The sequence below is a fragment of the Hypanus sabinus genome, chromosome 12, assembly GCF_030144855.1.
Source record: "Hypanus sabinus isolate sHypSab1 chromosome 12, sHypSab1.hap1, whole genome shotgun sequence".
Lineage (NCBI taxonomy): Eukaryota > Metazoa > Chordata > Chondrichthyes > Myliobatiformes > Dasyatidae > Hypanus > Hypanus sabinus.
Genome location: NC_082717.1, coordinates 64402674 through 64418291, shown reverse-complemented (window position 1 = coordinate 64418291; position 15618 = coordinate 64402674). Strand labels below are relative to the sequence as shown.

The 15618-nt window shown below is 40.4% G+C and overlaps 1 protein-coding gene across 5 annotated transcripts in view; it reads left to right on the top strand.

Annotated features, from left to right (window-relative positions):
• Positions 1-15618, top strand: part of LOC132402945 (utrophin-like) — a 477671-nt gene that overhangs the window by 240610 nt on the left and 221443 nt on the right. For all 5 annotated transcript variants that reach the window (XM_059986085.1, XM_059986086.1, XM_059986083.1 and 2 more), the window contains one exon: positions 11878-12067. In XM_059986085.1, the coding sequence (XP_059842068.1) occupies positions 11878-12067 (190 nt within the window). The remainder of the gene's footprint in view (positions 1-11877; positions 12068-15618) is intronic.

Here is a 15618-nt window from a genome sequence, read left to right as displayed (position 1 = left end):
GGCACCAGTAATTGAGAGACTTGGGATTGGTGTTCAGGGCTCAAACTCAAATTGTATTGCTGTAGTTTGAAAGTTTGAATCTTGAGCTAAGTAGTTAACGTGAGTAAAATTACTCATGAATCTGTGAGAAATTACTGAAAAATAAACTGGTTCACTGATACGCTTTATTCTTAATATATTTCAAATTCCCCTTCTGGCCAGTGTTTAGCTTTCAAATAACATCTTAAGAAGTGACTCAATTCCATGCCAGTTTGATTCTTAACTTCCCTATGAATTGGACTGAAGCCTGATTTATACTTCTGCGTCATATCCACACCATAGGCACCGCATACCCTACGCCGTAGGGTGACGTGCACCTCCCCAAAGAAGTAACTCGTGTTGTGACGCAGACTGCGGCAACTGTGATTGGTCCGCTTGGTAGCAACAAATTTCCTCCTATGCATTTCCGGCTGCTTCTTCTCGGCCATGTCTGTACACCGATGCAAAAGAGATGAACCAGGTTGTCAAACCTACCTGCCGACATGCGAAAATGCATTTCCGCATTCATGTCTCTCACAAAGAAACTCAGCACAGTGGCATAGAAACCCCACTGCCAACTAGTGTTTTGGCGCACACCAACGCATGCTCGCTACGGCGTAGAGCCTACACAGAAGTGAAAATCAGGCCTACGGCGTTGGCTATGGTGTAGCCCGTACACATAAGTATAAATCAGCCTTAACAAGCAACCACTTAACTAGCTTCAGGCAAGAAATACTGCTCCTGCCACTAACATGTTAAGAATGAATTGTGCAAAAGAAATCCAATATATGTTTAAACAATGGTCCTGAATTTGGTGAGAATAGCTATTTGCACTCACTGGTGAGCTGTGACTCTTTTCTGATCCACTGATAATGAAGAGTGAGGTTTGCTGTGGAACAGGGTATGTTGCCACTTTGGTGGGGCAGAAGAAGCCCAACATAAAATGGAGGAAGCAAAATTTTGGTAATCTGCATGCCCATGGTGGTTAAAAGCAAAGGACTTCAGATGCTGGAAATAAAAATACAAATATGCGATAAATGTTCAACAGATCAGGCAGTACCTAGTACCTGTAGAGGCCCTTCATCAAACAGAATTGTGAGAAATGCACGTTTTAGTTTTCAGAGAATGGTGGCAAAGTCAGAAGGGTTATCTGTGGGAGTGTGAAGGTCAAAGTTGTCATCACATGACAATTGACATAAAAAGTTTAAAAACAAAGCAGTGGTACAAATTGGAATTAAATTGACCAGCAGCTTTGGTAGAGAGAAACAAAAAACTATTAACGTGAAATTGTTAATTGACTGTTGCCAAGATGTGCCAAGAGCAGCATCTTCCTGGAGGGAAGATGATGTACTTTTGCTGGAGATTGTGTGACATTCTTAAACAGTGTAGGAGGACGAAGCCAGGTCTGAGTGGGTGTGGGATATACTGCTAGGTTATTGGTCACCTCGGATCTCAGTTCTTCGTCATATAAATTCACTTGTAAAACTGACACCCCTGTGCATTAAAGGGGAAAAAGACAAATGTTTGGAGTAATACCATCCACAAAGAAAAATTGTGTTTTTTAGAAATCATTTGTACCAAATGAAGTAAGGGCGGCTTCATTTACTGAAGAACTGAGAATGGAAGGAAACATTCTGCATCATCTCACAATATCCCTGATTCTGACATTGTATGTTATGAATCTTTGATGAAGGTGATCAGATTTTAAATGTTTCAAACTCTTGCAATGATGTCCTGAGGCAAGGGTATCTGGTAAATAGGAACGTTGCCACGTGCAGGTTCCTTATCGAGTCAAAGTTCAAAGTCTATTTATCAATGAATGTATACATAATATACTACCTTGAGATTCGTCTCCTTTCAGGCAACAACTAAACAAAGAAACCCAAAAGAACACACACAAAAAAAGACCTTCAGACACCCAGTGTGCAGAGAGGGTAAAACAAATCATGTAAGCAATAAAAGTAAGCATATAGCACCAGAATGTAATTGATTCCATAGACATGAAGCCCAGATCAGACCACAGGCTAAATTCAGCACAGACCTGAATAAACATCATGGAGCTGCGAGCTGAGCAGGGCCAACTCTTGCCTCTGGTCCTGACACCCTTCCTTGTCGATCTGGGCTGGCGTTTAAATCATTCAAACATTGGATTGTGTCTTGCTGTAGGACCTGGGCCCTGTCGCTTAGATGCACTCTGGGCGTGGAACCCACCACCACGTTTCGTCCTGTATTCGACATTTCCATTTTAGCTGAGAATGTATTGCTGTTCCTTTTATTCTAGAACTTTTGGCCCACCAGCACCGTGGGATTATCCTCACAAGAAGACCTGCAGTGATTCAAGAATGTACATCATTACCATTATCTTAGGCAGAGTTGTAGAAGGGCAATAAGTGCGGGATTTGCCAGCAATGCCCACCTCCCAAAAAAAAACACAAACGGAATGAATTTTAATTAAATCCTTTTGGTATTTGGGGTAAATATTGGCATTCCTGACAACTTCCAACCCAATATATATAATAAATTTTTATTGAAAAGGAATTCAAAAATTGAATGTTACATAGAACTAGTGGGTAGGTATTAATCAGATGTGGAAAGTTGGAAACCTCTCTCCGGGTATGTAAAACCATCCACTTAAGATTCACTCCCAATATGATAATGAGCATTTAGGTAGATTAGGACTGAGATGCCCCTTTTACACTATTTCCTCGATTCTTTGAACCTTTGTAGGCTCAGTCAAAACTCTTGTATTCCTGTGTGTAAAGCTGCTTAAACATCAGATGGTTTAGTGAACATTTTGTAGTCAGTATTATTGTTGAGGTGTTTGCAGTGACTCTGTGGGGAAGCATCTTAATCAGAAGCAAGATTCTGGTTTTATCCCTTTGCACAGTCTGGAATACAAAAGCCTGATGTTCCAGTGTACTTCACTGTTGCAGGTAAAGTTTAGGTGAGATATTCAACCAAAGGTACAGAGCCGCCAATGAATACTCTGTAGAAAATGGAATGACACTCTTTCAAATAAGAGCTTGGGTGTAATCCTTGGTATCTCAGGTAATATTTATCCCTAAACCATGAGAAGCAATGTAATTGTTGGTGTCTTTGCTATTCCTGGGAACATTTTTATATGTGGTGGAGGTGGGGAGGTAATAAAGATTTTTGTGTTTGTAACAAGTGGTTATACTTCAGAGGGTGCAACACAGTGTGTACAGGTTGTCCTGAAGTCATGAAAGTTTTCATTTAGGATGCATTATACTGAATTGGAGAGCAGGTTCCATGAGCTGAATAGTCTACACCTGTTTTCTTACAATACACAGATAAAGAGATTGATTGTTTCAACTTTACCTGCTGATGTCACATATTTGCAGCAAAATAGATAGATATTGTTCATCATTTTGCCTTGTCAAGAAAAGAACTGAGAATGATGCTACCTCTTGCCCAAACAAACCCACTACGTATTCCATGTTCTATTGTTTTGTCAATTGTTTTGTTCCTGTTGCATTCTCGTCTCTATATGCTTATATTCATTTTAATCAGAGAAATCTTGCAATCTCTGATGTAATGATCCAGGTTAAACATAAGCTAACAGTTAATTAATAGAGTCAAAGAGTAATACAGCAGTAATCAGGTCCTTTGGCCCAACTCGTCTATGCCAACCGCAGCATTCTTCCTGCCCCTCCCTATATCTGTCCAAATACCTCTGAAATATTTCAATTATACTTGCCTCAGCCACATTCTCTGGCAGTTTATTCCAGGCACTCACTACCTTATCTGTAAAGCAGTTACCTCTCAGGACTCGTTTAAATCTCACTTAGACTGTATCTGTGACCTCTTGATTTGGGCTCCTTAACCCTGAGGAATTCACTGTGACCATCCACCTTATCCATATCCCCGCATGATTTTGTGAACTCCAATGAGCTCAGCCCTCATTCTGCTGTACTCCAGGGAATAAAGATCCAACAAGGCAACTTCTCCCTATAACTCAGTCCCTTGAGTCCAGCAGCAACTTCTCCATCTTGACAAATACCGCTGCTATAACAAAACTGTACACAATACTCCAAGTGCAGCCTCACCAATAACTTGTATAACTGCTACATAATGGCTCTACTCCTAAATTCGATATCCTGACTGATAAAGGCCAGCACGCTACATGCCACCTTTGCAACCTTGTTGACTTGTGTGGCTGCTTCCATTGAACATAGACCCTTCTTTTTAATAACACTTGACAGTCCAATGCCATTCACTGGATGTTCGACCCTGGTTTGACAGTCCAAACGCATCACCTCACATTTTTCTGAGTTGAAATTAATTTGTCATTCCTCAGCTCATCTCCCTAAATGATCAAGGTTTCTTTGCAGTACATTGTATCCTGCTTCACTGCCAACAAGAGCCCCTAATTTAGTATCATCAGCAAACTTGCTTGCCATACTTGTCCATTTACATAAGTATTGACAGTCAAAGGTCCCATCTGTGGCTCCTGGGACATTTTGCTAGTTATAGGCCTTCAGTTGAAGAATTAAACTTCAACCATCACTTTCTGCTTCCTATCATCAAGCTAATTCTGAATCCCCCAGAATCCTATGTGACCTTACCTTCCAGATCAGCTTGCCATGTGGGTTTGTCAAAGATTATACTAGACAGACAGACAAACTATATTGATCCCGAGGGGAATTGGGTTTCGTTACAGCCGCACCAACCAAGAACAGTGAAGAAATATAGCAATCTAAAACCATAAATAATTAAATAATAATAAGCTAATCATGCCAAGTGGAAATAAGTCCAGGACCAGCCTATTGGCTCAGGGTGCCTGACACTCCAAGGGAGGAGTTGTAAAGTTTGATGGCCACAGGTAAGAATGACTTCCTATGACGCTCAGTGTTACATCTCGGTGGAATGAGTCTCTGGCTGAATGTACTCCTGTGCCTAAGCAGTACATTATGGAGTGGATGGGAGTCATTGTCCAAGATGGCATGCAACTTGGACAGCATCCTCTTTTCGGACACCACCATTAGAGTGGTATAGATATCATCCACTGCCATACATCATTCATCTCTCTCCTTACTTTACTACTTTGAAAAACTGCAAAAGGTTTGCCAGACTCCCAAGCACAAAGCCATGCTGACTGTTCTTTGAGATCTTGACTATCCATGTGATGGCAGTTTTTTGTCCTTTAGAATTCCCTCCGGTAATTTCTTTACAACTGGATTCAGGTTTCATGGTCCTGTAGATCCTGGGCCTGTCCTTACCCTTCCTTGAACAATGGAAACAGCATTAGCCACCTCTAGTCATCTGGAACTTCGCCATCAGCCAACAATGAAGAAAAAATCTCTTCAGCGCCCATGATTTCTTCCCTGTCCTCCCATATGGTCTGAGAGTGCACCTGGGGATTTGTCCACCCTAATGCACTTCAAGGTTGTAAATATGAGGAAATCTGTAGATGCTGGAAATTCAAGCAACACACACAAAATGCTGGTGGAACGCAGCAGGCCAGACAGCATCTATAGGGAGAAGCATTGTCGAGGTCTCGGCTTGAAACATCGACAGTGCTTCACCCTATAGATGCTGCCTGGCCTGCTGCATCCACCAGCGTTTTGTGTGTGTTGCTCAAGGTTGTAAATACCTCCTTTCTCTTAATATGCACATGATCCAAAACCTCAATACTTATTAATCTTTGGCATGCATGATATTCTCATTTGTAAACACATGGAAAGATAAGACAATAACCTCAGCTATCTCCGGCAGGTCCACACACAGAGAGTACTGACCATCTTTAAGAGAGCTAAGTCACTTTTTACTGTTAATACAACTGAAGAACTTTCTGGGATTACCTTTAACATGCCTGTCAAATCTTTCTCACATCTTCATTTTCTTTCCCCCTTTTTCTCTCCTTCCATCTGGTAAAAGGTACCGAAGCATTAGGGCTCTCACAACCAGACTGTGCAACAGTTATCAGACTCCTCAACACTCAGAGTCTAGACTGACATGTACATCATTTATTATTATATTGTAATTTGTCCTTCACTGTGCCTATTGTCTTATTTATTATTATTGTCCTGCCCTGCACTGTTTTGTGCACTTCATGTAGTCCTGTGCAGGTCTGTAGTCTAGTGCAGTTTTTGTTGTTTTACGGAGTCTAGTGTAGCCTTGTGCTGTCTCACATAGTCTAGTGTAGTTTTGTGTTGTTTCATGTAGCACCAGGGTCCTGAGGAACGTTGTTTCGTTTTTACTGTGTACTGTACCAGCAGTTTCTGATAAAAATGACAATAAACTTGACTTGGCTTTTGTCTTGCTGATTTCCTCTAAAGTCTGGTCTTAATTTTTTATATTTGTTGAGGGATTCATTTGTATCCAGCTGCCAAAACGTGATGTGTTCTTCCTTCTTTTTCCTTACTTGAGCCTTTATATCTCTGGTCAGACAGGTATGTCTGGATTTGGTATGTCTTCTCTTCACCTTAACGGGAAGATGCTGCTCCAGGAATTTTGATCTGACTCCTACTTAGCAGAATCAGAATCAGGTTTATTATCTCCAGCATGTGACATGAAATCTGTTAACTTAGAAGCAGTAGTTCAATGCAATACATAATCTAGCAGAGAGAGAGAGAGAGAGAGAGAGAGAGAGGGGGGGGGGGGAATAAATAAATAAATAGATAAAACATAATAAATAAACAAGTAAATCAATTATATGTATTGAATAGATTTATAAGAATGTGGAAAAACAGAAATACTGTATATTTTAAAAAGTGTGGTAGGGTCCAAAGCTTCAATGTCCATTTAGGAATCAGATGGCAGAGGGGAAGAAGCTGTTCCTGAATCGCTGAGTATGTGCCTTCAGGCCTCTGTACCTCAGACCTGATGGTAACAGTGAGAAAAGGGAATGCGCTGGATGCTCGAGGTCTTTAATAATGAACACTGCCTTTCTCAGACACCACTCAGATTTGTGCCTTCAAACATGGCCCTGCTTCAGTTAAAAATCAAAGTAAAATTTATCATTGGAGTACACCACCTACAACAGGCATGGGCAAACTACGGCCTGGGGGCCATATGCGGCCCGTTAAGCTTTTTAATCCGGCCCGCAGAACTTGATGCAATTATATTAATAAACCTTGTTAACGTTTTTTCCCCGCAATTCTGGCGTTTTCCCAATAGATGACACACTCTATATACATTTGTGGCGACCCATTTCCTGGCACATCCGAACCGGCTCACAATTAGCCAGCGTTCCGGCTAAGGGAGATAGCCTGCGGGGATTTGCGAGCACAGAGCTTTGGAGCATCTGCGCCACGGGGGGGGGGGGGGCAGGTTGAGGGAGGCTTAAAAGTGAGGCTGGGGATTTCGAATAAAGTTTTTTTCTTCGACTGCAGTTACCGACTCCGTGTCGTAATTTTAGTGCTGCATGTAGCACACTGCTACACATTGACCTTTGTTGAGGTACAGTGCACATTTGCGCTTTACTCTTTGTTCGGCTCGACCTATTTGTGTGAACAGGTGTTCAGCGTCATGAACATCAACTAAGCCAGCCACAGATCCAAGTTAACTGACCAACACCTCAGATCGATCCTGAGAATCGCCACAACAAAACTAAATCCAGACTTTGATGCGCTGGCTAAAAAGGGAGACTAACAACACTGTTTCCACTGAAATTAAAATTAAAAATAAGTTTCTTCGTTGTGTTATGTAAAAAATGCATTTGAAAATATTTTTTTCAATAAGCCTTACATGTTACATGTCATTTCTGTTAAGTGATGGACATGAGTAGTGCGCAGGTGCACATACGTTCTCAAAATAAAAAATGGGCTCCAGATCAAATAACGCGCTCCGCATACTGGCGCGCTGTCACAGTTCTGTCCTTGTGCTGGCCGTTGTTGAGTTTTGGCACGGGACAATTGAATAAGAAGGAGCAGGACAAGTAGACCTGCATCTCCTACCATTTTTGAAATAAAGACAGGCAGGAGGAGAGTGATGATGATAATATCTTGAAGGATAACAGAATTTTTAGTGCTTTAAAATAATAACTGTTACTATTAAAAAAAGCTGTATTTTATTAATTTAATTTTCAGTGTTTTGAAAGTCATTTCAATAAATAGCTAAATACCATGGGACTTCAAAGACAGATATTTTGTTGTAATGCATTTGTTCATTTTCAATTGAAATTAAAGCACATGTTTTCTACATATCCCATGATATTTTATTTTCTCTTATGAGGTGTATTACCAAAACACTCCGTCCATCTGCTCCTGGTCCAGCCCCCCTGTCAAATTTTAGAACCCTTTGTGGCCCACAAGTCAAAAAGTTTGCCCACCCCTGACCTACAACCTTTTCTGCAGTTATACCTAACAAATCTATAGAACAGTAACTGTAAGTAGAATCAATAAACTGCTAACTGCAAATATAAATAAATAACAATAAATAATGGGCATGAATTCACTAGGTAAGAGTCCTTAATGGAGCGAAGTTATCTGCTTTTTTTCAAGAGCCTGATGGTTGAGGAGTAGTAACTGTTTTTAAACCCGGTGGTGATAGTCCTGAGGCATTTGTACCTTCTGCCTGATGGCAGCAGCAAGAAAAAAGCATGGCCTGGGTGGTGACGATCTTTGATGATGGATGCTGCTTTTCTACAGCAAAGTTTCATGTAGATGTGCTCAGTGATTGAGAGGGCTTTACCATTGTTGGACTAAAGGAAGTTTAACCTGTGAACTTGTTCTATCTTTTTCCATAACTACTTTAAAACTAAAAGAATTGTGGTGACTGGACCCAAAATGCTCCTCAGCTGGTACTTCAATTGCTTGGTTCAGTTTGATCCCTAAGAAGAAGTCCAGTATTGCTTCTTTCCAAGTTCATCTACATATTGCATGGGGAAACTGTCTTGAATGCAACACAGAAATTCCAGCCCATCCAGGCCACATCTGGATGACCCAGTCAATACCAAGAAAAGTGAAATCTCCCACTGGCTCTATCCTACTATTCTCACGACAGTGTGGAATTTATTTACACATCTTTTCCTCACGTTTCTGCTGATAATGGGGTAGGGGTGTGTTCTATAATATGATAAAAGCCCTTCTTATTTGTAAGTTCCACCCAAATGGCATTATTAGATGATTATTCCAGAATCTCTCTCTAAGCAGTGCTGGCATGTCCTCCTCCCTTATCAAAAAGGGTAAGGGAGGGACATTACAAAGCCCTTCACTCTTACCGATTCCTCTGTCATACGTAAAGCATTGGTATTCCAGGACATTATGGCCTCAATATCCCATTTCGTAGAGACAATTCATGCCTTGAGTTAGTTTACCTTACCTGTTAGTGATATGCATTGAAATTATGCAATTTAAAGCTGTGATCTTGTCTGCCCTTTCACTGTAAACATGGCTGTCCTGATTGCTAGGTTTATGCTTTTTCACTGCATGTACCCCTGTCTTCTCATTGACTCCCTGACTTGATTCTCTTGAGTTCTACCCCTGCTGATCTAGTTAAACCCTTCCTCATGGAGGGTTTATTGAAACAAATAAAATATTCTGAAAGCCCTTGGTAGGCCAAGCAGCATCAGCAGGGAGGAAGCAGATGTTTTTGATCAAGGACCCTTCATTTGAACTCAGAAGTGAGAGCTGAAGTGAGAAGTGAAGGGAAGGGCTTGAGATAATATATTGAATATCTGTGATGGATAGTCTTTGAAATTCTCCAAACAAACTTTTATTTTTAAAAACCAAAGAGACAGAGAAGTAAAGAAACAAATTTAAGTTATTGGGGCGAGGGGAAGAGAGCTACAGTATACTTATCCAAAATTAACTGATTGTGGTGTTCCAAGCAATACAGGGTGCTCAAATGGAAAACTAAGCTGCTTACTCAAGGTCAGAAGTACAAGAAGCAACTGAAGTATAACAGAATACAGAATACAGAAAACTAAAGAGCAGGAATAGGCCCACAGTCCATCGAGAGGTGCAGGAATAGGCCCCCAGTCCATCAAGAGGAGCAGGAATGGGCCCACAGTCCATTGAGAGGTGCAGGAATTGGCCCCTAGTCCATCAAGAGGAGCAGGAAAAGGCCCCCTAGTCCATCAAGAGGAGCAGGAATAGGCCCACAGTCCATCGAGAGGAGCAGGAACTGGCCCCTAGTCCATCAAGAGGAGCAGGAATAGGCCCACAGTCCATCGAGAGGAGCAGGAACTGGCCCCTAGTCCATCAAGAGGAGCAGGAAAAGGCCCCCTAGTCCATCAAGAGGAGCAGGAATAGGCCCACAGTCCATCGAGAGGAGCAGGAACTGGCCCCTAGTCCATCAAGAGGAGCAGGAAAAGGCCCCCTAGTCCATCAAGAGGAGCAGGAATAGGCCCACAGTCCATCGAGAGGAGCAGGAACTGGCCCCTAGTCCATCAAGAGGAGCAGGAATGGGCCCACAGTCCTTCGAGAGGAGCAGGAACTGGCCCCTAGTCCATCAAGAGGAGCAGGAATGGGCCCACAGTGAGAGGAGCAGGAACTGGCCCCTAGTCCTTCAAGAGGAGCAGGAATGGGCCCACAGTCCATTGAGAGGAGCAGGAACTGGCCCCTAGTCCATCAAGAGGAGCAGGAAAAGGCCCATAGTCCATCAAGCCTTCTCCACCATTCAATCCAAGGATGAAAGTTGGTTGTAAAGCTGATAAGATTTGTGGGTCTTGTTCAAATAACAGGAAGCAGCACCAATGTAATCGAGTGTGCAGTGGGGCAGGGGTAACGATGATTTATGAGTGGGGGAAAAAGTCTGTTATATGTATCCAGTGAAGAAATGACTATTTCCTTGGCCAATGCAAGTTCCCCATTGCTAATTATCCAATAGAGAGAGTAAATGAATTCGAGGAAGCTGTTATGTATTCGATAAAATGAACTCGAGCAGTAATGGAATGGGTTTAGTTGGATATCTACAGAAAGAAGTGAAGAGCCTTTGGACTATCTTCATGTGAGATGGGGCAGTGGAGGGATTAAATGTCAAAGTAACTGGAATTTGTCAGATTGGCAATGTGTTATCAGTGGTGTCATGGATACAATGGGAAGTTAATGGACAAGGAGATGAAGAAGCAAAGCAAATCTGCTTTTAGATCTTTGAGAGGAAATAGAAGTTGGGTGTACGGTCTTTGTTTCTATAAAGAGAATTTCTTTGAGGAAATCAGGCCAGTTGCTCAGTGACAATCTGACGTTCAGTGGTGGGGGTGCAGTCCAGTAGAAGGTGTGATAAGGTTGGCTATGCTGAGTGATACATTATTATCTTTAGATAATGCACTAAGTTCTTCCAAGTCAACATGCTTGACTTCTGTGTACTTGAATAATTCTTAAAATTTGGGGTGATCAATAAGTGGGAAAGAAAATGCAATGTTAATAAAAATGTATAATGAATGAACAATATGTTTTGTTTCATCTAGCAACCAGAACTGCATGAACAAGGCAATACAACCTGCTCACGTTATGGCATTCGATTAGTGTTTGTGCTCTGCACTAAATTAGCCGGAAGGGTAATGAGATAAATTCAGATCAATAAAAACTTGGTGGTAGACTTGAGTGGAGATGATAGGCAACGATAATGGAAAAAACTATGAATACTTGACCAGAAGCTGTCAGAGAGGGGAATATAGTTGTAAGCTTAAATGACAAGTTGTATAATATGGTAAGCTATTTCTATATGTAGCAATTCAAGTAGGTATATAAATGACTATGAAGAAATGTTTTTACTTTCTGGCACAATTTGATGGCTACCTGAATCATAAATAATTCTTAAAATTCCTTGATGATTTGTGCAAGTATTTCTTCCCACTTCATAGCATCTGTTGTAGCCTTGTAATTATTTGCAAAATATTCCATACTTTAGTGTCTTTGCTCCTAATGTGTTTTATATCCTTCTTTTCCTTAGAGCCAGTGAGAGAGTTGGGCACCTGGAGTGTGATCTGAAACAAATGCAGAACTTGCTGCAGGAACTGGAAGGCAGCCTACTGTGGCTGCAGGAAATTGAAGGAGATCTTAATGACTTGGCTAAAGCAGCTCAAAAAGAAGATACTTCAAAGGACAGTGCTGAACTCAAGGAACTGAAGCATCAATGGCACGTGAGTACTGATTAAGTCAATTCAGTGTGAACACAGATTTGGTTGCAACAGATTACTTACTGGCATCTTTCATGGATGTTCATCTCATATGCAACAATTTAAATAAATCCTATAAATGCCTTCTGAACTAATTGTTGCAAAAGTAAGTCCAATAGGTGTATGGAAACAAGAGGATGCAGATGCTGGAATCTGAAGCAACAAACAATCTGCAAATCTTGGAAACACTGAGCACTGATACAGTACTTTGACCTGAAATGTTAATACCTCCATCGCCCCCCCCCCCCCCCCCCCATGAGCTCCTACAGCAGATTGATTTTTGCTTCTGATTGTGTGTTCGGCCAATGGATGATAGCACCAAACATTCAAGAGAGACGGAATTGCAGTTGGTAGCTTTGTGATCGCTGCTGCTTCAATTCATGTGTTATTTAAGTTGGAGGAATCAGCTTGTGCGTAATATGTAGGCATTAGGAAACTATACAGTACTTGAAGAAACTATATATGACTGCTGTATTTTTATTCATTAAGTTGTGCAATATGAAGGAAAATCCAGATGAAATTGTTTCCCTGTGACTGTGGATCTTAGATTAGTATGACAGTTGGAAGTTTGAAGAAATTGAAGTGACAGGGCCAAGTGATTTCATGTTAGTGTCCTCTATATGGAGCTCATCTTCAGGAAAAAAGATGGGTTACTGCATCTGTATATCGGGTATTCGCAGTTGATATATGTTTCTTAAGCCTGGTTATATCACAAGGCCAACTTTCAGTAGAAGCAGTATGTTTGGCTTGCAGAAATCCACTGAAAATGCAATCCTAGTCATTTGTAGAAAATACTTTTCAATGTAATAAATATATTTGGTCTTTTTAAGATGTAATTCTGCTCGTAGCCAGCTGGAGGAGCCAGCTGGTTTTAATTGGTTATTTAGGGAAATGAATGAACTGGATTCACATTGACTGGTGTTTCATCTTTCAAACAACTCAAAATCATCCACATTTTCCATTTAAAGAACTTTGCAACTGTGAAATTGGCTCATGCACACTTTGAAAAGCTTATGCATATTTTGCAAGCTAAATATCTCCAAACATAAAAATGTAAATAGGTAGTCTGTGATGCAGAGATTAATAGATTTGGTGCAGGTGAGATGATTAGGCTTCCATAAAATCAAGGTTATTTCTTCCTTGAGGTAAAGTTTTCACACGTTGTTAATAAAATTTTATGGCTGCTGTAGTACTGATAGGTCATTTCTAAAAGAATCTACATACAGGTTGCAGGAAAATGTTATGGTGTTTAAATGATTTAAACTGAGCTTCCATTCAGATCACATTACATTTTCAACACCAATACTTTCAGTACCAGAGATCCTTTTAGAAATGAAAATAGAAAGCAAGTAATGGCCAATAGTGGCATGTTGTACATAAATTGCTGGAGGAAGCAGAGCAGAATCACTGTGAACACCGGGACAAAAGAGGAACTGAAAATAGAAGATACCCTGCATGCCATCTAGTCTCCGAAAGATGAACGTAAAGCCCAGCTGAAATGTCAGCTTCTCATCCAAGATGATGACCCAGATCTCTGCTTTACTAACAATGTGATATTTTAAAATGTGAGCAGGTTGCTTGTTTTCACCCTATTATCCAGAGAAGGTGATGGATTTTTCAGAAATGGAAGCATAAGAGGAAATAATACCAATGGTTTTAATATTGAGGAATTATATTACCAAGCTATTTTAAGTACAGTAATTTTTCAAAATGGATGGTGAATCCATAATTAAAGGGTCTAAATCAATTCAAAGTAAAAAAGCAAAGGAGAACAGGGCATTTGTGTAGAAGCTGGGAAAATAATAAAATGGGATGATAGAAAATGGTGGTATCATATTCATGGTTCAAAGTACATTTAAGATTTGAAGATTCCAGAATAGATATCAAACGTGATTAAACAGTTGAGCATGTATTAAAGGACATGGTGAGACTGTAAGGAGTAAAGCTCAGGAAATAGATTTATTGGAAGCTTGCGCCAATATGTGTGAATTAGGCTGAATTGCATTTACAGCTGCATGCACCCATTATATTTGTGCCCATCAAGGTAGTAGTATTAGGTGCAACAGCTGTCATTGCTTGTATTTCAAAGGAATAATTGTACAGGTGCTTGATTTTGGAATTTCTGGCTGGCTCACCTCTATCATCCCTTTCCAGTATCCCAGTCATGACCTTCATTTGCTGCGGAAGTCGTGACCGTACCTGAAGAGTTTAATTGTTTCATTAGAAACTTCATCAGAAGCCTGGAAATGAAACAGGGGAAATAAAAACAGGAAATGCTGGAAATATTATACAGTTTAGGCAGCATTATTTGCAAATGAAAGAGTTAGTAGTTCAAAGTGATGACTCATAAGAATTAGGAGATTAGAGACTTGGGCTTTAAACAGGTTAGAAATGGGGAAAAGAGAAGAAGATAGAATTAAAGAGACACTTTACATTTAAGTCAAAGTGTGTAAAGGTTAAATGATATAAGGGTTGAGGGTTTAGAGCAAGATGGATTGATATTGGGATGAATAAAGAAACAAATTAGCTGATGGAATTAGAAAGGTTGCTCTGCAAGGAGTTTAATGGGCTGAAAGGCTCCCTCCTATATTTAAATATTTCAGAGTCTCTTGGCACAGAGGCCTCGTAAATAGCTTCACTGAAGAATAATCAATAGTCACTGTCCAGTGGAAATGGCAGTGACTAATTTCAAAATATTTCTCTCATTATAAGAGATTAGATTAGCTTTGTTGTCATATTGTATATTCAAACGTCCAGTGAAGTGTGTCGTTTGTGTCAATGACCAGCACAGTCTGAGGATATGCTGGGGGCAACACGCAAGTGTGGCCAGGCTTCCACAACTTACTAACCCTAACATGTCTTTTGAAGAAGGTCCAATTTAAAGTCTATTTGAGATTTTTTGGAGCTATTTTGGAGATGAAGGACAATGAGTTAGCAGTCAAAGGGGGAACGAGGATTAAAATAAAATGTTCAGGGGCAAAGATGCAGATTGGAAATTTGTGCTTGGAAGTGATTTATCAGCTGACTTGGCTATTTCAGAGAGAATAGTACTTATAGAATGCTGTGTGGAAGAGAGCAAGTTTAGTTTGATGGCATCATACTGAAGGTGGCAGAGATTAATCAGAAGATGCTGGATAGGCCAACAGTAGTTCAGTTTTCTGATGTTTATCTTGTGTTTGGCTTTCATGTAGTGAAATGAGGGCTTTCAACTTGAAAAACAAATGATTAAGTGCTTATGAAAGAGAATCATTGAGTAACCATTAAAAAATGATAGTGCAATTGTTAGTCTGTTGCCTTAGGCTGAAAGCTCTTTCATGTTGGAGATTTACTGGCGTTAGGGATGTCCTTAAAGCTCTTAGCACAATTAATCCCTCCTCTCCTTGTCATTTTATTAAATTTCAGACTACAGCTCTTATTTCATCATTCACTGTATTTCATTTTTATTTGAAAAACTGCAGAAATTCAATTGCTCTTTATCTCCTGTAACCTTGGTATGAGTTATAACATTGGTAATG